This window comes from Carettochelys insculpta, chromosome 6 (assembly GCF_033958435.1).
Source record: "Carettochelys insculpta isolate YL-2023 chromosome 6, ASM3395843v1, whole genome shotgun sequence".
Lineage (NCBI taxonomy): Eukaryota > Metazoa > Chordata > Testudines > Carettochelyidae > Carettochelys > Carettochelys insculpta.
Window position 1 is genome coordinate 49,991,199 of NC_134142.1, and position 22,719 is coordinate 50,013,917.

General features: G+C 42.0%; 1 protein-coding gene across 5 annotated transcripts in view; it reads left to right on the top strand.

Annotated features, from left to right (window-relative positions):
- The window catches only part of HECTD1 (HECT domain E3 ubiquitin protein ligase 1), a 94,521-nt gene that overhangs the window by 2,589 nt on the left and 69,213 nt on the right, over positions 1-22,719 (top strand). For all 5 annotated transcript variants that reach the window (XM_074996882.1, XM_074996886.1, XM_074996884.1 and 2 more), the window contains exon 2: positions 3,983-4,277. In XM_074996882.1, the coding sequence (XP_074852983.1) occupies positions 4,138-4,277 (140 nt within the window). In that variant the 5' untranslated portion in view covers positions 3,983-4,137. The remainder of the gene's footprint in view (positions 1-3,982; positions 4,278-22,719) is intronic.

Consider the following 22,719-nt stretch of genomic DNA (forward strand, 5'->3'; position numbering starts at 1 on the left):
GGAGCCAGGAATGTTGGAGGAGCAGGCAGCCAGTGAGTTCCTCACCTTCCCTGGGGAATGAGACTTAGCTTCAGCCCTGGGTAGTGGGCTGTCAGGCTGTGGTCATGGGGCTTCAGGCTCTGGCCCTGCATGCTGGCACTGTGTGGTAGGTTCTGGCCCTTTGCTCATTATCCTCTGTGCATTGCCCCCGCGCAGCTACCTTCCTGGCTTCCCATCCCTCTCACATGGTCCTTGGCTCCCACTGTGTACACACCTCCTCATCCAGGGCTTAATTTGTTCCTTGTGCTGCCAGGGCTGAGTAAGTCTGTTGTGAAAACTGATACTTGACACAGGGCTGGCTGCCCAGCCGGGGCCTGTGGCCTTGCTCCAATATCTGGTACATTTGGATATTCGGCATCCCTAACTCACCAGGGGTGCCAGATAATAGAACTTTTACTGTCACTTGTTTGTTGTTTAATATCACCTTTCACAGTCTCCCAGCTAGCTAATAAATCTGTGAAAAGTGATATTGACAAACATGTAAATACTACTTTTCAGAGCAGCAGACTTAATAGATAACAAGTCTCTCTTTTTTAAAGTAACTAAAACCCAAAAAACAACAAGAACAAGGGTGTGCAAAACACCTTATTTGTGTTTATATTTTGTTTAGGCCCTGTAAAAAATAAGTACTGCATATTGTTTTTGTTATTGAATGCAAAAAAACCCACCCTTCTACAAAATATTCTGACATACATATATTGTTTCCTAAAGTTAGTTACATATGTTAAATGTTGTCAAAGGAGCCAAAACAGTAGTTGGTGGCCCCACTGTGAGGCCACCAACATTTTTATTGTGAGAACCTCTGGATTAGATCACTACATGTCACAGAAAAGAGGAGGGACTCAGGTGCACCAATGCCTGAGGACCCTACAGTGGCAGGGAATTGATTAAGTGAGATATACTTAGATGATACCTAATAAGTGATGTGAACCATGCGCTGCAGAGGAAGGCAAGTCCTCCCCAAGTTGGCTGTCAGTCTGACCTGACTACCCCACCCCCCACATGTGAGCAATAAGCAACCTGTTAAACACCAGAGAGACAGTTTTGTGCCACTTCAGATCAACATCTCACCTCCTTGAGCTTTGGCCATCTATGATGCTTCAGAGGGGAGATAACCAGATAAAAAAAGCCCAGAAAATGCTATAGCCATCGGTGGGTGGAGAAGCCCTTCTTGACCACTGGAGGTGACTGAAGCCTTGAAGTATGAGATTACAGGAACACAAGACATAAAGTGGTAGGCACCCCCCAGGACTGATGACTTGGGCTCCCCCCACCATCACAAGTAATCCTGCTGCATAGATATTCATAAGTGTCCAGTTCTTTCTCAAAACCAATAAATTTGTTTGCCCTCAGAAGCAGTTACTAGACCTCAGTCTTCTCCAATGTTTAGAAACCTAATAGCCTGATTTTTTATAGCTAGTTTATCCTCATTTGTTCTTGTCATCATTGTCCTTCAGCATAAATAGCTTTTCACTCTGTAGTATTTACCCTTTTGAAGTATTTATAGAGAGCAGTCATATTTCCTGTCAGCCTTCATTTTGTTAAACCAAACAAGACACACTTCTCCAGCCTTCTCTTACAAAATAGGAGGTCTGTTCCCCTAATTTTCCTAATAATTCTTCTCCGCAGCTGTTTCAGTTTAAATTAATTTTTCTTGAACATGTGTGACCAATATTGTAGAAGATATTTCTAATGTGGTCTCATCAGTACTTTGTAGTACTTTTGTAATTCCTAGAAATGCTTTGCCTAATACATCCTACGATCACAATTGCCCCTTTTTTTTTTTTAATTAGTCACATCACACTGGTAGCTCAGTTATCCTGTCATCAGCCAGCATTTCTGTCTTTCTCTTTTTTGTGACTTCCAATAGATAAGCTCTTAATTTTATAACATGAATTCTTATTGGACCTTAAGTGCACGATCTTGTGCATTGTACTATTGAATTTCATCCCAGTTCTGTTATTGCAGTCTTCAAGGTCATCTAGATCTTTATATAATATTCCAAACCTCCTGTGTATCCCTCCCAGGTTTGTGTCATCAGCATATTTTAGTAGCACACATACTTTTTGTACCAAAGTCATTAATAAATATATTAAGTAACATCGGACCAAAGACCAGTCCCAGAGGAACTCCACTAGCAACTTCCCTCTGATATGATAGTTCACCTTTTAGCACCATCCTTTGCCTTCTCCTGTTTAAACAGTTCCTTAACCACTTTACAGTTCTTGTACTAATCTCCATCTTCTCTAATTTCAAAAATAATTTCCCACACAGTACTCTGTTAAATGTTCTACTGAAGGATTAGTATGTACAATCAGCTACATTTTCTTTATCCCAAAAGTAAGTTATTTTCCCAAAAATGGAACCAAGTCAGATGGCCATGATGTACCTTTGGTAAACTCACATTGCATTATATCCCATTTCTGTTAACCTTCATGAATTGAATTATTCTTTCCTTCACAGAGTGTTCTAAAGCCTTGAATACTACTGAGCATTCGTTGTCCTGATCACTTTTTTCCCTTGAGGTCAGATGTTAGCTATTCTCCAGTCATGCATCACGATGAAGAATATATAAACTCTTCTGTTCTCTGAACCTTGCCTATCAGTTCTTAGTATGTAGTCCCAAGTAGCATAGATCTGTCTCTTGTTGATATTGTTAATCTCTCTTATGCTCTAGCTATCAAGCTTCTGTGCATTATCCTTATATTTTTCATGTGCTCTGATCCCTGGCTGTCTTCCTAGTCACAGAAACTCTATAAGGGTTTCCTTCTTAATCTTAAATTGAAGATCTGTCTTGGTAAATGTAATTTCATGTCTATCTGAAAAATCTCTTGAAATTTCCTGTAAAACCTCTTGTACTTTCCTATAAAAGACATTTTAGCAAAGAGATGCTTTAGCACTAGGGGGGAGTTGGACCTGCCTTTTGAAAGGTGACATCAGATGAGTCATTTTTCAGAATATGTGTATTTGAAAAATTAGCCTATAAGAGAATAAAAATTAAGGTATGAAATGGTGTTCTCCCTTACAAATTTTAGCTATGGGTTTTTGCTAAAAATAGTCCAGCAAGCTTTAGATTCTACTATCATCTCTGGGAAAGAAGGTTTTTGCTCTTAAATAGAGAAAAACTTAATTAGGTTATGCTCTTATAGGTTTAAAAAATACTTCTCAAAATCTTGTGTGAGCTCTTCAGTGCTGAAGAAGCAAAAGATCCAAATAGATGACTGAAAATGTGTTGAAGAAGGAACAAGTGGAAAAGTTTATGCAGTAAACCCCAGAGATAACAGGCTAATGGGGCAGAGGGATGTCCTTTAAAACAGAAAGTCTGTTATGTCCAAGGGTTGAACTCACTGACCTTCCCAGCTCCAGCAGAGCATGGTGGCTCCTTTGACACTGAGCTGCTGGTGCTCACGGCAGAGCCAGGGGGCTCCTCTGGTTCCCAGCAACCTGCACTCTGCCCAGAATGTGGCGTCTCCTCTGGCTCTGAGCAGCCCATGTTCAGGGCAGAGTGTGGGGGCTTCTCTGTCTTGTGGGGTAGTCTCAGTGAGGGATGGGGGGAAGTCAGCAACGGCGGCAGCTGTTGTGTGGCAAGGGAGTCTGTGGCTGTGGCAGTCACAGCTGCAGGGAGGGGGGGAATGAGACTCTGGGGGTTGTCCCAGGGACCCCATGGCTGCGGCAGTCTGAGCTGCGGGGAGTGGGAGGGGTGGGAATATGGCAGCTGTGGTCTGGCCAGGGACCACGCGGGTGTGGAGGTCTGAGTCACTGGAGGACCTGGTGGTGGCTCTGGTGAGTGTTTTTTTTACAGTACTGTACAGTACAATACTCAGCTTTCTGGGGGGAGCAGGGGTAGCAGAAGTCCATTATAACCGATCTCTGGTATAACAGGGTCTGTTATATTGAGGGTTTACTGTACAACAGAGTCTGATGAGATTTTTCTTCTTTACAGGTGAAGACTGCAAAAATCCAGTTCTGATTGGAGGGAAAGTTTCATTGTACTAGGGCTATCCTGGCTTGAACACTTTAAGGATCTATATATATATATTTTTTTTTTTTTTTTCTTTTGGTACTTTTTGACTTAAGCGAAGGCAGCTTTTAAAAACCATGGCAGATGTGGACCCAGATACATTGCTTGAATGGCTACAGATGGGGCAAGGAGATGAAAGAGATATGCAACTAATAGCTTTGGAACAGTTATGCATGCTGCTTTTGATGTCAGACAATGTGGATCGTTGTTTTGAAACGTAAGTACATTTCTGTTTTTTATTTGCGGGGGTTTCTGTCCTCTGTTTCTGGGCTGTGGCAATATTTATTTAACAACTTTTCCTTACTAAGTAGGTATTTGTGAAGTTTGACAGGCTGTACTAGAAGCTTCCATAGCTTTGAAAATATATTGCAGAATTAAATTCAGTTGCTGTATTTATATTTAATGTTTGAGTATTGATGATCCATAGAAATCATATGTATTATTTTTGCTGTGTCCATCTGTCTGTCTGGGCAAGGTTCTACCATGTACTGACCCCAGTACCTCCCCCGGCCAGCATAGAGTCCAGCCAAGCTCCCCACCATGCCAGCCCCAGCACTGTCTCTGGCCAATGTAATGCTTGGCCTAGTCACCACAACAAAGGCCCCACCCAACATGGGGGCCCAGTCCAGCCCCCAACGGAGCTTTTCCCCTGGCCATCATGGCTGTGTCTACACGTGCCCCAAACTTCGAAATGGCCATGCAAATGGCCATTTCGAAGTTTACTAATGAAGCGCTGACATGCATATTCAGCGCTTCATTAGCATGCGGGCGGCAGCGGCGCTTCGAAATTGACGAGCCTTGCCGCTGCGCGGCGCGTCCAGACGGGGCTCCTTTTCGAAAGGACGCCACCTTCTTCGAAGTCCCCTTATTCCCATGAGCTCACGGGAATAAGGGGACTTCGAAGTAGGTGGCGTGCTTTTGAAAAGGAGCCCCGTCTGGACGCGCCGCGCGGCGGCAAGGCTCGTCAATTTCGAAGCGCCGCTGCCGCCCGCATGCTAATGAAGCGCTGAATATGCATGTCAGCGCTTCATTAGTAAACTTCGAAATGGCCATTTGCATGGCCATTTCGAAGTTTGGGGCACGTGTAGACGTAGCCCATGGGGCCCGTACAGCAAGTTTGCCGAGAACTTTCTTCCAGCCCAGCTTCTGCCTTCATGTGGATCTGCAACAGGACCTCTAGCATACATAAAATATTTAGTTTCTGTAAGTGCTACATAGTGGTTTTAGAAAGGGTGAATGTTGATAGAAAGGCATGAACAAAATTTAATCCTTTCAGATTTATTAGTAGTTAATGCAGTGGTTTCCATTCTCCTTTTGTTGGAACCCTCTTTGCAGGGTTTTGGTGAACAGTGTGTATTCTTGCTCCTCAAGTTTTTGTCTCTGTGTCATGTATTAGTACAGTTTTAGATTTTTTTTGCACTCTGCTACCTCTGCTCTCGTCCTTGAATCCCACCATTTTCTTTTCTTTCCCATCTAATCACTAGAAGAAGATGATGGGGTCGCTGGAGGGAATGCTCCATAGTGGAGCTTTTGGGTAGAAATATATGCTGTTGTGGCTGAACTGAGTACTGTGTGAGCAGTTACGTATATGTGTCAGGGATCTAGTGGATTTAGTAATCCTATGTTAGTGAGCAGCTCCTCTAGTGGGAGCAATTGAGAAGTTTGAATGATTTTTAAGGAGCATAGATTCCATGGTAACTTGAAAATCAGAAATTGTTTTAGATTATATTCATGACTTTGATTTTCCAGATACTCTAGTGATTAAAAATGACTGTGGTCTGAAGAGTTTACATTCTATAGATATAATTGACTAGATATTTGTCATAGGGTCATGTATTTGGTGCTCCTTTCCTTTGTCAGTTTCCTCTTGGATTAGTTTGGGGCCTTTCACCTGAAGCTGAGGCACACTAATTTACTGGCTTCTTAACTTCATTGACATAAGTGTGAGCACACAAGTGAAGAGTAACTGTTGTAGTGCATCTTTTATAGATGAGTTGTCCACTAAAATACATAGTGTGTTGAACAAAATTGAAATGTAATCACCAGCAGTTATACAAAAGATCTTCATTTCTGTGTTTCTTTGAAAATAGGGCAGGAATAGACACTTGTGAAATGTAAAGTTTGTGGGTTCTTTTAGTTATGGCAGATTTTTGTCATGAATTAAATAATGCAACTTTCAGATGAATTATTCAGTTTTTGGTTCCTGTATATTTTATGATCCTCTTTTTAAAAGCATATTTGGTGAACGCTGTGATGTTCTGGGTTTTTTAAAGCCATTGGCCGTGTCTGCACTAGCCCAAAACTTCAAAATGGCCATGCAAATGGCCATTTCGAAGTTTACTAATGAAGCGCTGAAATACATATTTGGCGCCTCATTAGCATGCGGGAGGCTGCGGCACTTCGAAATTGACGCGGCTTGTCCAGAGGGGCTCCTTTTCAGAAGGACCCTGGCTACTTCGAAGTCCCCTTATTCCCATCTGCTCATAGGAATAAGGGGACTTCAAAGTATCTGGGGTCCTTTTGAAAAGGAGCCCCCTCTGGATGAGCCACGCGGTGGCGAGCCGCATCAATTTCGAAGTGCCGCGGCCGCCTGCATGGTAATGAGGTGCCGAATATGTATTTCAGCGCTTCATTAGTAAACTTCGAAATGGCCATTTGCATGGGTTTTGGGCTAGTGTAGACACGGCCATTGTGTTTTATAGGTCCTAATATGAACTACTTGAATTTCAAGAAAAAAATAACGAAATAATTTATTAGCTTCTTCAGAAGTTGTCTGTCCCAGGAAAGCTCATCACCTAATAAATTACTTTTAGTCTTTAAAGTGCTACATGACTGCTGTTTTGTTTGTTAGAATACAGCCTTACAAGGCTACCTGTTTGTTACTATTGAATTTCAAGAGCGGGGGAGAGACTCAATTGTCAAGTAAACTGCTTTAATTCACATTTTTAACGGACTAGATTTCAAGTTAATTTTGTTCTTTTTTGAGCCTATGTTTACAAAATAGATTGTGTCTTGAAATTGGTTGCAATATATAGGTCAGTGCTGGCCAGCATATGCACACATTGATAGCATGACTAATAATTCTTGAAAATATTTCAAAAATATTTTAAAATAAAGGTCTTGTTTAAATAGGGGACCACTGTATGGTGCATATGTATTACAGAACATATTTTTCAGTGACTGATCTTGAGAATAATTTTAGGGCATGGCCCAATATTTAATATAGACAGCTCTGCTCACCGGAAAAATGTCTCTGCAAACTTAAAAGCATGTTTGTTTGTTGTGTAGCAGATCTGTGAGGTGCCAAAGCAGATGTTACGCTTTTGATCTGTGAAGAAATGTGATAGTTTATTTCATGAGCCAATAAAGAGTGGCTTCCTTCACCAGTTGAGAGTTCAATGAGATCAAAACTTTTTTGTTTTTGTGATACAAATCATGTGCACTTAATTTAGTAGGAGATAAACAGTGTGAATGGCTCATGCTGTGCACATCTTTGAAGGTGACTATGAAACAAGTCTCTGAAGTTAGATGCTTGCTTAGTATTTCGATGTAGGCAGCATCAGAGCTTTTCAGAGCAGACTCCAGGGCATAAGGCCAATTACAAATTTACTGTGTCAAGTAATTTAAGGTTTTAATGGCTGTAACCCGTGGGTGGGAATAATTTTTGCAGGGAGTCCACTCTAAGACATTTAGTAAGTGGTACACTTTTCTATTCTATTAATGGAAGGTGTGGTCCAGGACTCAATTCAGGTTCAGGAGGCAGCTCCAGGTAGGGATTGAGGTGCACGAGGGAGTGTGTGGTCTGAGAAGGAGCTTGTGTGCAAGAGGGGGTTCTGTCGTGTGGCAGAGTCTGGGAGGAATGGCGTGGAGGGGACAGTCTTGGGTGGAAATTTGGGTATAGAAGGGGATTTTGACCTGGGGCAGGGATGTAGTGTGGGAGGGCAGGGTCTGGGGTGGAATTGTGTGTGTGTGTGGGGGGGGGGGGAGGGGGAGGGTATTCTGTTGGGGGGGTGGGGTGTAGGAGGGAGTGAAGGGTCTGGGAGGGAGTTTAGGACCAGGAGGGGGTTGTGACCTGGGACAGCTAGTCGGGATGTGGAAGGCACATTCCCAGTCAGCAGTGCAGTGAGGCTCTCGGTGGCCCCAAGCTATTTAAAGCTTCTAGCTGCTGGGCTGCCGGGTCAGGTGTGTCTGCATGCTTCTTGCGGTAGGGGTGGTGGGTCTCTACGCGCTGCCTGTGCTTGCCAGTTTCTAGCCAGAGAGATCAGGGAGGATGGTGCTGGAGATAAGAGGGGCAGCTGGTTTCCACATGCTGTACCACTTCCTTCAAAGGGTATGCAGGAGATACAGCCTCTGGCTGGGGCGCTTCTGGGAGAAGCGTGGCTAGGCCATGGCAGGCAAGCAGACTGCCTGAGTGCCCTGCTGCAGTGTGGGATATTTTCCTGTGTCCGCGCCCTGAGGGTCATAGTGGGCTGTTAGGCAATGTTTGGTGGGCTGGATTCAGTTCACAGGCCATATCTTGCCCACCCCTGCTATAACTCAAGATACTTCCAATCTACAGATGATTAAATTTTCTTCAGTGTATAGTAACACTCATGTTAGTTAATCACTGTTTCATTCATCTTCTAGTGACTGTGATACAAAGAGAGACTGTTTAGTCACTGAGCATTTAGGATGGCTAGAGTTTCAACTGGGAGCAAAAACTTCTGTAATTCAGGTTGCTAAAACTTGAGCATAAACTCTCCTGGGCAAAGACCCACTTCATCAGAAAGCTTGGGCTCCAATAAATCTGCTCCAGTAAATCTGTTGTTCTCTGAGGTGTCCCTGGACATCTCATTGTTTTTGCAGATACAGACTAATATGCCTACCCCTCTGATACTTGGTATGATATGATGACAATTTATTTTTAAACAGTTGAATTTGAGAATATGATTGTTAAAACTATTCAAATGCCTCTGTAATCTCTGGGAAAGAGAAGACTAAATTAAATTTCAACCTCTTATAACTGTGGTTTGTATTCCCATGTATGTAACTAACATTAATATTGACAAAGGCCTCAAACCCCAATCTTATAAGGTAGTTAAATGTAGGTTGTCATTGCAATTTACAGATGAGCTTTCTTTAACAAAAAAAAATTTACACAGTTTTTGCAGGAATAGAAACCAAGTCTTTCTCATATGTTAGTTTCAGATATTTCTAATTGCTACATTGTCTGCCAGATTAATTATCTTTAGGCTTCGGAAAATTAGATTTTTTTTATAATTTCCGCATATAATAGTGATATGTATGGTAAAACATTTTTAATTTTTTATTAATTTAAATTTTCATAGTTGTGTGAAATTGATATTGCTAGATATTCTTAAATCAAACTCCAATAAGTTCTCAAGCAGCATTGTCTTTTTTTGTTTATCTCTAAATTTAGATTGACTGAAGTAATTTGTGGGTTTGTGTCTGTATAATAAAAAAAATTGCTTTTTAAAAATCTAGTCTCTCCAATCTTAAATATATTTTAGTTATCCTATTTGTAATGATTGAACCACCCACTTACCTGGATGCATCTTCAGAAGGTAGGGTGCGGGGAAAAAAGAGTGTTCTTACCTCATGTTATCTGACACATGGTAGCAAGGTGAAATCAGAGTGCAAACAAGACAGTTTGTTGTTTTGGCATAAATTACGCAGGTTGAAGAAAAGACCTCAGAATTAGGGATATAATCTGGGATTTCTAATGTCCAGTAAACAGCTTTTGCAGCACAAAGAATTGTGTAAATTGCAAGGAAAGCATGTATAGTCTGTGTCTGTTGGTTGAACTAAATGTACACATCTTGTAGAGCCAGCAGGGACATTGAGATGTCATCGAATTCAGTCCCCTGCACTTGCAGCAGGACCTATCACCATCCCTGACAGGTTTTTTTTTTTTTTTTTTTAATCTAACCTGCCCCAGACCCTTGAAAGGCCCCCTCAAGGACTAAACTCACAACCCTTGGTTTACAAGGCCAATGCCATAACCAGTTATTCACGTAACTCTAGAGGTAAGAACTCTGAGCTGGGACCTTGCGGTTGAATCCTAAGTGGGCCTGTGACAGATTTTTTTGTAAATTTGCTTTTTAGAAAAACCTTTTCATTCACACAATGAGACAAAATACCAGTAGTCAGCACCCCTGTCATGGGTACCAACAGTGGCATGCGAGCCAATTTTCGTTGGCACAGTAGGTATGAGCTCAGCCCCACCTGTCCTCCCTCATGCAGCTGGGAGCTTGCTCAAAGCCATGATGCCTGTGGATTAACAAAAAAACAGCTAATGCTACCAACCACCACCTAAACAGAAAGCTTTGCATCCTTATTTATTAGGAAGATGTTGTAAGTAGGACTGTTAATGACTTTAGGAAGTATCATTGGCACTTGGGCCATACATGAAGGTCAAAAGGTCAAATTTCAGCACTCTCCCTGGGAAAGGTTGCTGACCCCCTGGAATATACCATAACAGATTTTTATTGTACAGGTTGAACCTCTCTAGTCTGGCACTTTCTCATCCAGCAGTGTCTGTGGTCTGGCATAGTTTAAGTTTGCTGGATCTCCACTTATGAGTGTGGCAAAGTTTGTCATAGTCCTATAAGGGTTGTTTACAACCACCAGCTCTGTGTTCTATGGTGTTGTTTAGCTCTGATTTACTCCTGAATGTCTTCTAAGAGTTCAGTAAGCAGTGGAAGTGTTGGTAATGCTGCTAGACAATGGTGACCTCCCACAGTTCAGCAAATGCTCTTGTTCAGCACTGGTCAGGTCCTGAGGGAATCATTCTAGAGAGGTTGATTTTGTAAGAACTAGTGTAATTATGAATAGTAACAGAGAGAGAGCCGTGCTAGTCTATATACTATGGAAAACAAAAAAGCAGTCCAGTAGTACTTTAGAGACTAACAAAATAATTTATCAGGTAATGAGCTTTCATGGGACAGACCCACTTCTTCACATCATAGCCAAACCAGAACAGACTCGATATTTAAGGCACAGAGAACCAAAAATAGTAATCAAGGTTGACAGATCAGAAGAATATTTTCCAGGTGAGCAAATCAGAGAGCTGAGGGGCAGAAGGGAGGGTGGGGGGAGTCAAGAATTACATAAACCCTATGCAAAAGAGCCCCTATAATGAGCTAGAAAATTCCCATCCTGGTTCAAACCACGTGTTAATGTGTTGAATTTGAATATAAAGGAGAATTCAACAGCCTCTCTTTCCATACTGTTGTGAAAATTCCTCTTCAGTAACACACAGACTTTCAGGTCATTGCCAACTTTGTCCACATAGCTATTTTGGAGATACCATCACTGGACCTAACCAGGTTATTCACAGAATCACAGGCACATTCTCATGTTCCTCAACTAACAGCATATATGCCATCATGTGCCAACAATGCCCAGATGCTTTGTATAATGGACAGACTTCAGACTTTCTTAGACAAAGAATTAGTGGGCATAAAACACACAAAAACACTCCTGATTCACAGACCTGTCCGTCAGCACTTTAATGGAGTGGGCCATTCTGTTAGTGACCTGAAAGTCTGCGTGTAATTATGGGGCTTCCAGGGTAGGAGACTTCTGGAGGGCTGGGGTCGGGACTGACATCTGCAAGCTAGTGTACAGCAGCCCAGCTGGAGCCAGTGTCTGTCAGGCCCAGGCATTGTTTGGCAGCCCAGTTGGAGCCAGAGCCCCCTGTGTCAGTGTGGGTGTTGAGCCCAGAGTCCCTGGGGCGGGCAAGGCTGGGGCTTTGGCAGCCCCCTGGAGTGTGCGGTTATCTCGTGGCAGAAGTCCTGTACCTCCTTTGGTCTGGCAAATTCTTTTGTTCAGTAACTGTCAGGTCCTGACCGTGCTGGACTGGGGAGGTGCAACCTATACCATCATTTACAGTATCTTCAGCAGTGGTAGGGTAAAATATTAAAACACACACATTGTGACAATAACGTGCAGATGTGTTGATATTCCACCTTCCAGAGAATTGGTAGATGTGTTCATTGGAGAAATCCTCAAACTTTACTGTATTAAAAGTAAATGGACCACTTGGAGAATACTGCTAATTAAATTAAATTGTAGATATCACAGAGATTGATATAGCGATAAAAAACTGATGAAGACAGGGCAGTCAGTCATACAGAGCCACTCAGATAAAATGCATTTTAATAAAGCCAAATGCAAAGTTATACACCTAGGCCACACGTAAAGGATGGTAAGGCTTTACTTTGTAAAGCAGTGATTTTTTTTTTTTGTTTTTTTTGTTTTTTTTGTTAAAAAAGCATTTAGAGGTGCCAGTGGATAAGTAACTGAATATGAAAGCCCAATATGAAGCTGTGGTATAACTGGCTACAGTGACAGCTGAATGTATGAACAGGGGAGTAGGAGTAAAGAAGTTATGTTCATTTCTGTGTATGGCATTGGTCAGAAAATTACTGGAATCCTGCATTCCTGGTCTGGTCTCCAAATAAAAAGATTTTGAAAAATTGGAGTATGTGGAAAAGAACGACAAAATGATTTATTGGCTGGAGAGAATGCCTTACCATGGCAGTCTTAGGCTTGGTCGACACAAGGACAGGAAGTCGATCTCAGATATGCAATTCTGGCTACACCATTAACATAGGTAGAATTGATGTATCAGGATCAATTTTCTGCCCCTGTGTAGATCAGGGCTCTGTGGGCTCTTGCCGACGTCCCTTGCTCCACGGCCAAGTCCGGAGACATTGATTTTGCCACATCTTCAGCAGATGCGGCAAAATTGTTCCCCAGAAGATTGAGCGCGGCATGCCGACCTCTCCCTTCCCCACCGTAAGTATAGACATATCCTTAGAGAGTTCATTCAATATCAAAAAGAAGATTGAGGTCACTTGATAACAGTGGATACCTACTTTCATGGTGAGAAAATAGTCACAGTCAGAGGCCTGTTGTTTGAAAGTAGTTACCAATACAAAGTTGGAGACCCATTTGACGTACTGTTTCCATGCTAATGAGTGATTGTGTTAGCACTGGGTGCATTGTGCTTACTTTAGTTTTAGTCTTATTCTCACTCTTAGGGTACATCTACACCTACCAGAAGAGGGACGCAGTAGTGGTTAGTCTTCAGGGTTTCACTTTAGCACACCTAGTGGGGCCACACTAAATTGAAATATCAGGGCTCCACTGTTGACCCTGGTATTCCTCCCTGTCATGAGGTGTAATGGAAATTGACAAGAGAGAGTCTTCTGTCAGCTTCCCTCTCTGGGGATGGTAGGAAAAATCATTTTCTGATACGTTACTCTAGCCATGCAGTTCACATAGCTGGAGTTGCATATCTTAAATTGATTTTTTGCTGTAGAGTAGACCTAGCTCAAGTCCTACCAAGTCACATATAAAGCACCACTACCACAAGAGGTTGAGTGTGGATGAACCTGAACTAAGAATGCCACTTGAGTTATACTCTGAATTAACTGCAGGGAAGATGAGCCCCTGAGATGCAAGTTTAGTTTAATTAGTTGGAGGGAATGTTTGAACTAACTCTTCTTATGTTTACTATATTCAGCTTCCTTTTCACTCAACTCCTATTTATATGAAGCCCCTTCTAGCACAGCTGCAGGGTACGTTGTTTTCTTTACGGTTTCATTTGGCTGATGATTGGCCAGAGTACTGAGAACAGGTAGAGTCTGAGGCTCTTAATTCAGTTCTGAATCCAGTTATGGGGTGAGATCCTCTTACCTTGGTTGGATCAGGATTTGTGAGGGTAGGTTTAAAGTTTCTGCTGTATGACAATGCAATGAATTTAAAATCCTGAAATACAGTAATCTGTTGGTTTAATCATTTAATCTCAGAATTTGAAGGTGTTGCATGATGGTGATTTTTCAATTTGCTCCTTGTCCTAGAATATTGATTTTTGTTGAGCTGTGAGATGCTATACCCACAGTTAGTGGGATGCTGTTTCTTTAATAATATATGGAGATACACATCTTAGAGCTGGAAGGGACCTTCAGAGGTCATCGAGTACAGTCCCCTGTCCTCTTGGCAGGGACAAGCACCATCCCTGACAGATTTTTTTTTTTTTTTAAATCTCTTTGTCCCAAATCCCTGAATGACCTCCTCAAGGATTGAGCTGACAACCCTGGGTTTAGCAGGCTAGTGCTCAAACCAGTGAGCTATCCCACCCCCATTATTGTAAATTCTGCCTCCTTCTTTGGACTGCCACAAGTATGTATATTGTGTTTCTTTGGCAGTGTTGTTTGGTAAAAAAACAAAAACCATCTCCCCCATGCCAGAATTACAGAACACTTATGAAGAATATGTAGCTGATGATTAGACGGATGACTGTATTTAGTACTCTAAATAAGAAAACTGTTTCAACATTCCTACTTAAAAGTAGCATGCATCTAGATTCACAGCATCAGATGTCATCATAGATCTGTGTAGAATACATTTGGCTATCTATCCTTATGTCAAAACAGCAAGAAAGCTGCCACAGAATGAAATTATAGTTACTCTTAAAAGAGCAGCAAATCTTTACCTCCACCAAGAAATTTTTTTCTGCAGTATAAATGGTATATTGAACAGTGCACACAGTTTACAATGTGTAGAATCTCTAAGTGTTTTTATTTCAGTCATAGTTTTATCATCTTAAAGAGCAGCGCTGGATGTTAAATGTTTTTCCCCCAGAATTTGAAATATAAACTCTTCAAAGATACTGTCTGTGCAGGGTTTTCACTCTTGGGGTATTAGGTACTCAGGGATCAGGATGACTGCTTAAGTCACAGTGTCTTCACTGCAACCTGCAAACCCACCTAAACCTAAATAGATGAATTTATATTAATATTCCAGGGAATGATGTCTTTATACAGTTCTAAAATATTGCCAGTTTGCAGCAGATAACATTGAATTACAGAATATTATATGGTATGAAGACCTGAAATAGAAATGAAAATATATAGTCTTGGGCCATGTGTTATGAATGTATGTTCAAATTTATTCTGTACTGACTAAATTTTCAGAATTTAGGAAGCATTTTAAAAGGCAAAAAATCTCTGTTGTAATCATGTTCATGAGGAGAAGCCAGTGCAAAGGCACAGGTGTGTGATATTTTGCTTCTGGATCCATGGGGAGTAATGAGGTTGGATTCCTGCTGCTCATGTTGGAAAGCATAGACCACTTCAACAGAAAAATTTTAGGAGGCAATTATGTAACTATGCAGTGTTTAAGCTCATGGGGAGCAGAGGTATAGTACAATATGTTTGTCAGGGGAAATGATCTGAAACTTTTAGCAGTTGTCAGGCAACTCATGTCTTTGAAAAATAGTATAGATTTTTGCTTGGTTTTTGCTCTAAATATTTAATACTGCATTAAATTCTGCTTTAAGAACTGCTTTTTTCCCCCCAAAATTATTGTGTATTTGAATAAAATCCCAGGTCTTTAAGGCACTGTATTTACCACATAATTTATTCTTTAGTAAAATGGAAGCCTCTTTAATTTGCTATTTTAATACAGTTTCTCATATAGTACTTACTATACTTATATAGTTATCCGGCCTCTCTGTTTTTAGAAATTGCTCTTGTGACTTGACTTGGATATAACAAAATACTGTGAGATACAGGTAACTTTTTGTATTCCTGAAAGAGTACAAAAATACTTGAAGGTAAAGGGAAACTGACTGAGGAGCATGTATTAAATATCAAAGTACTAACAGGTTCTAGCCATTTACTGAAGTTTGATTTTGACTCTAAGCCAAGGCACAGCAAAGGGTTGATACATAAGTGACCACACACAGGAAAGGGCCTCACAACAGGCAAAGAAACATCAAAGAACTGATGTGCTGGTGGCTGTTGTGGAAGAAAAGGTTGCACTGTCCTGTTTTACAGATTGAAGACCTAAACTAACACAGGTTTAACTTCTTCTAAAATATTCATTCTGTAACATTTTGAAAAAGCATGTCCATAGTTGACTATCCTGTGCTGTGGGCACTTGTTCTTACTATGTGTAGTATCCAGAGGCACTGAGACCTCATCTGGGGTGAGTGAAGTCTCTGCTGTACAGCCTCAGCTGAGAGCCAGCTGGCCTTTAGCTCGCCTGGTGGGGTGCAGGGCTTTAGACCCTATGCTCGCAGGTTCTATCCCTGGGGCCGGCAACCCAGGTCTGTTGGCGTTACAACTGGTGCATTGGCTGGGAAGAACTGCTGGAAGGTCTCAGAAGCTCACATTGCACTTCCTCAGCTCAGGGAAGCATATGGTAGCCAGAGGCACTGAGACCTCATTGGGGGTGAGGGATGTCTCTGCTCTACAGCCTTGGCTGAGAGCCAGCTGGCCTTTAGCTCATGTGGTAGAGTGCAGGGCTTTAGATCTTACGCTCATAGGTTCTATCCCTGGGGCTGGCTACTGCGGTCTGTCAGCGTTACATATGTATTTTTGAAGGTGCTCCTGCTTGTTCATCTGTGAGTCTTTTTGCTCCAGAATTTCTAACCAGTAACAGCTAGGACCACCAAATTTGGTCTGCGGCTTCCTCCTATCATAACTTACAGGGAATGGCTTGGTCATGCAAAGAAAATGGAATGTACCTGGGATTTGATTGTTGCTTATAAAATGGAAAGGGGGAAGTCTGGTAGGAGAAAGTTATATTGTAGAATGACTACAGCGGAACAGCAAGGGGCCAGAGACGGGGACTGGCACAGTTATAACCACATTGGGCTAGCGGTGTTGGAGAAAGGGACAGATGGTCAGACTACCTAATCAGGCCTGCTTTACGGTTGTCTTCTGAGACTAATCAGAATACTTGATACAGCTAAGTTACCATACAGTTCTTTCAAAGAAAGCACATTTATTCTTAATAGATTTTCTCTGCAGTACTTTATCTTAAAACCATAGTAGAACCTACCAGAATGCTCATAAATTTACCAGAGATTACCTCAGTTCCAGTAATGTTTATGAATAGTGAACAGTTCTTCACACCCTGCTAAGGAATTTTTCTGCTATGTTCATAATGTCTTGTAGCTCCAAACAGGCACCTTCACAAATGAGAGTTCTTGCTTTCATCCAGTTTAGGATTTGAAAAGACTGAATGGGTAATAAGCCAGACTGGCGTACTCTTCAAGGTGCAGCTGTGACAGGATGGGTCTAGAAGAGGGTAGGTAGTTTGTGTTCACGTCCATCCCAGTATATCTTTGGAATCACACTTTGTCTAGCATGCCATTTCAAAGAGTCCTTTGAGGCTTATAAAACACCCCAGGATTTATATGAGCCATGTGTCCTCATTTACCTTAAATATACAATAATATATAAACATTTGTATTCTTAATACAAAGAAGTTCTAAAGTACATCCATTTATTTCAATAGAGTTTGTCTAGTATATTGCTATATCTCTCTCAGACTATACTGGCAAAGCTTTTTTTAAACTAGCCTTGAGCCGCTAGTTGCCGGGCAAGGATCAGAAGTAGGAGAGGCAGTGATGGGGGGAGACCCTGGAGTAGTGTTTCTCTCCAGAATCCAGATGCTGTCACTGGACATTTTGTAGAAATTATCAAATCCGTTGTTTCCAAAGAGACACTGTACACAGCAGCTTGCTGGCGCAGCTGAGGATTTGCACACTAACACATTGCATGGGAAGAACTTACATTGAAACCAACAATAAGTGTCTTATGATCAAAGATTTAAGTAATAATAAGGTTGTCTTTTATTGGGCCAATTCTGTTGGTGAAAGTGACAGGCTTTCTTGAGAGATGTTCTTTTGTGTGTAACATGTACGTCTGACCTTATTCATGACGTGAGTCTGTGCAAGCAGCCCAAAATTTCATTGGGCTTTTTTTGCCTTCATGTGTATTTTTTTTTATATGCTGTATTCTACAGACTTGTGTTTCTCTCTCTTAATGTTTGAACCCTGTCTCTTAACAAAATTCAGTGAGCGTGTGTTTCTCTTTTTGTATTCCATATGGCTATGTCTACATGAGCAACCTCTGTTGTCAGAAGTCACTATCGACAGAGAAATCTCGGCAGTACTTCTGTTGACAGATGGCATCTACACATAAATGCATGTTGAAAGAGCAATCCACTCTGTCAGCTGAGAGCAGCCACACTGCCCTTTCCTCTCACAACAGAATGGCTGACTGGAAGCTCTGCAAACAGGGCTTCCTGAGGAACCAGAACCAGAAGCCTTCCCTGTCAACAGAACTGTCTACCCAGGCACTCTGACAAAACACTGTCGACAGAGGTGCTATTCCTGATTAGGAACAGGGATAATGCTGCCAAATGAACAGCTGAGGTTTGTCAACAAAATAACTGTTCTGTTGGCAGAAGCTGCCTGTGTAGACATGGCCTATATGTCTATATAAAAATTGTAGATTAATCTTGATGGCTCTTTAAAAAAATGAAAAAATTAACTTCTAAAATTAATGTATACTGCATTAAAATATATAATGAATACTGATATTCAGAAATGACTCAACTTAGATATTTGTAGATTAGAGCAAATATGTAAAATGAATGGATAGTCAATTTATAATTGAAATATACTAAAACTAGATGCTTATTGTAAATTGTTCAATATATTTAGTGCTACAAGATTAGGAATATTTTATACAGTTTTGCAACCTAGGTGATCCATTGCATATGTAGTGCCTGTTTTATGCTGCATGAGTCGAGTGGGATAGGAAGAGGAGTGATGGCTGTGCTCTTTGAGTTTTACTGAATGTATTGTGTTTTAACCCATCTTAGTTTTCCTGTTCAGTTTGTACTGTGCTCTTTTTTTAATAGCGTGGAGTGTTTCAGCTGCCTCTGGTGTGTTTGTGCAGCATAGTGTTCTTGCCAGCTGGTTTGGTTGCCAGTATTGTTTCATCTAGAGGTGACAACATACAGGGGCAGAAAGGGTCACATGCCCCTTCCCAAATGCTGGGGAGAGGGGAAGTAGGGAGCAGAAGGCAAAGACTAAAAGCCAGAGCCAGAAGGGAAGAGGTGGGGCCAGATCCTCTCCTGTGGCTACTGTGCTCTCTTGACCCAGGCAGCCTTCAGGTACATAGCAGATAAACTAAACAGTCATATGTCCCTTTGTGCTTTGGCCACCATTCCACAGGATATGCTTCCGTGCTGATGACAGGTTCTGCTCAATAATGATCCAAAGCAGTGTGGACTGATAAATGATCATTTTTGTCAACTGAGTCAGATGCCACCAGTAGAAAGATGGCTTTTCTTTTTCGCTGGTTTGAGTTTTATAATTTCTGAATTGGAATTTTGCTCTCTCAAGACTTCTGACAGCATGTTCTACGCCTCATCCATTTCAGATTTTGAAAGGCACTTCTGACTCTTATACTATAGTTGAGTGCTGTAGAATGCTCATGTTGGTATTTTCTTTGCATTTTGTTTAAATCTTCAATGAAAATATTATTAAATCAAACAGCCTGTTCTGGGTTGTCATGTGAGATTCCGTAATTCAAAGTATGTGAGGAAAAACCTTGGAGCAGGAGTGAGAATTCTCCCAAATAGTTTAATCACAAATTTATGTAATGTTCATCACTGGGAGGAAAGCATGTCCTCTGAAATGGTAGCTGAAGCATGAAGAGTACAATGTTTGATATATCTGGCATATAAATGCCTTGCAATACCAGCTACAAAAGTGCCATGTGTATGTGTGTTCTCACTTTCTGGTGACGTTGTTAATCTCTTGTGAATGTAAACAAATGTGTTTTCGTCAGTGATCTTGTGAACAAGTGGCAGCACTGAGTGGACTTCTAGACATTAAAGTTTCACATTGTTTTGTTTTGGAGTGCAGTTATATAACAAAAATGTATATTTTTGTAAGTTGCACATTCATAAAAAGGAGATTACACTACTGTAATTATATGAAGTGGCTTGAAAAATACTACCTTGTGTATCTTTTACTGTGTAAATACATATAACCAGAAATGTAAGTGCTGTACATTTCTACTTCGTATTGTAAATGAAATAATATATTTGAAAATGTAGAAAAACATCTCAGATATTTATAAGTTAAGTTGGTATTCTGTTATTTCACAGTGCAATTAAAACTGCTATTAATCCCAATTCAATGTTAATTGAGATAATTTGTTTTAATTGCTTTAGATAACCGTGATTAGTTTGTACAAAAGAACACACAAGCACATCTAAACAAAATCCAAGGCTACGATATAAAATAAGTTACACGTCTAGCAAGAGATAGAAAAGGCAAGAAAAAAGGTTCTGTTGACACATTAGGACCAAGACAAAAGAAAAATGAAGGAAAGTCTAAATCCTCTACTTAGTGGGGAAGGAGAGCTAGCCATAGCAGACCCAAGGCATCTGAGGTGTTTAATGCCTATTTTGCTTTATTTTCACTAAAAAGGTAAACTGTGACTAGACACTTAACACAATTCATACTAACAACAAATGGAAAAGAACAGTTTAAAGAATATTTAGGAAAGTTAGATCTATTGAAGTCAGCAAGGGCTGGTGAAATTCACCTCACAGAACGTAAGGGAACTAGCTAAAGCAATCTGGGGTTCATTAACAATTATCTTTGACTGTGTCTACACTATGAGATAAATTCGAATTTAAGTCAGTTAGCTCGATCTTACCATGTGACTGTCTTAACTGTAGATACCATTAGCTTGACTTAGGGTTCACTAGTCTTGAGATTACAAATCGCAGTTACCTGATGGGTACAGTGTCAAGGTTGATTTCATAAGTCTGATTAAAGGCCAGTGTGGAAGCGCCACATCTTAAAATCAAATTTATTAGCCTCCAGAGGTGTCCCGTATGTAACCCATGATGCCCCTCACTGCTCTGCTCTGGCCGCTGCTCTTCGGTAACAGGAAGACAGAGTTTCCAAGTGGGAGTATCAAGCCTTTGGCTGTGGACTCATGTTTGTATGAGAGCCTGAGAAACGTCTGTCTGTCTTTGCTATTCGCGCTGTGGGGGGTTTGTGGCTCTGTCCCTACTCTTGTTGTTTTTTTCTGTGCTGCCTGGTGCCAGCTGCTGCCCTGCCATTCCATATGGCAACAAGGCTGCTGTTGGGGTCATACTTGCATAACATACTGAGAAACTTCTTCTCAGCAGTTTACATTTGCATGTGACACCCCCCCCGCCCTTACCTCTCCTACAAGCGCCACGCACTCGGGGTCGTTTCTGCGCTCTGCTGCATCGCGTGGGTAGCCCCCAACCCAACAAAAGGATGTGCCTACCATTCAGTGGTCTCCATGCTTCCAGACAACACCATGATAGATTGCATGCATTTAGCTTTCCAAGCACAGGAAAGCTATTTGGGGGCTTGCAGCCAACGTGGGGAAGTCTACCCCCGGCGGCTAAGATACTGGGGGTTTTGCTGCTGCCATGGGGAAGTCTCCCACAGTGGCTAAGGTATTCGGGGGGTTTGCTGCTACTGTGGGGAAGTCTCCCTCGGTGGCTAAGATACTCATGGAGGACCACCTCAACTGGCCACTCGCTGAACCCCCCTACACTGCTAGAGTGTCTTGCTGCCACCAGGGGGAAGTCTCCCCAGCTTGGGGAAGACCACTTCAACTGGTGTGGTGGACCACTGGACCCCACCCTACGCCCATAGCGGGGTGTGCTGCCACCGGGGTTGGGGAGGGAGTCTCACCTGTTGGCTATAATAGATGGGCTCTTGCTGCCACTGCGGGCAAGTTTGCCCTGTCAGATACATGGGGGCTTTCTGACTCTGGGGGGGAGTCTCCCCTGGCGGCTAAGGTATATGGGGAGGACCAGGTTAACTGGTCCCCCATTGAAACCCCCCCACCCATAGCGGGGCTTACTGCTGCCAGGGGGAAGTCTTCCCCAGCAGCTGAGATACATGGGGGGAATACGTCGACTACTTGAACAGTCGCAGACCCCAGCACTCACCCACACCCCACCAAAAGTATTTTTGGGAGCATGCTGTCCATTGCAGACATCTGCTGGTTTTATATTTTGGTTATAATATCTTTTTGCTAATATCTGCTGTCTGTTTTCATGCCTTGACCCACTCAGAAACGCGGGTGTAGAGGGATGTTGTCTAGCTGAGATTCCTGTTTGTGTTATGAGTAGGGCGACCATATCTCCCTGTCCCAAATATGGGACAGGGGAAGGGGCAGCTCCTCCCAGCTGCACCAAGCCCCAGGGGGCTGGTGCTCCCCCAACCCCGGGGAAGCAGCAGATGTGGGCGCTCTTGGCTCTGGAGCCCCAGGGAAGCAGCAGCCATGGACAGTCCCAGCCCCACTCCCAGCCCCAAAGGTCCTAAATATGGGACAATTTGTCCTGTGTTAAAAATAAGTAGGGATGCCTTTTTTGCTCCCCAAACACAGGACAATCCCACCTAATACAGGGTGGATGGTCCCCCAAGTTAGAAGTTCAGTTTGAGATTTCGCTGCCATCACCCGTACTGGCGTTATCTGTGTAGTGAAGGAGAAAGTAAAAAAGTCTTTTTACCTACACTTTTCTATTCTCTTTCTTCTAACTTTACAGTACAGTCTGAGCCCCTGTGTTATTTTCAGGGATCAAATGCAATGATGGGAGGTGGGACACTCGGTGGATGGCCAGTTGAGAATAGAGTTGCAGCACTCGTGTTGGCAATGTAACATGAGGGGGAAACCAAAAATTCGTTTTTCCTAGACTTTTCTATCCTCTTTCTTCTAATTTTATGGGTTCCTGCATTATTTCCAGGGGTCAGCATATTTTTAGGGATTGAGAGGGGAATG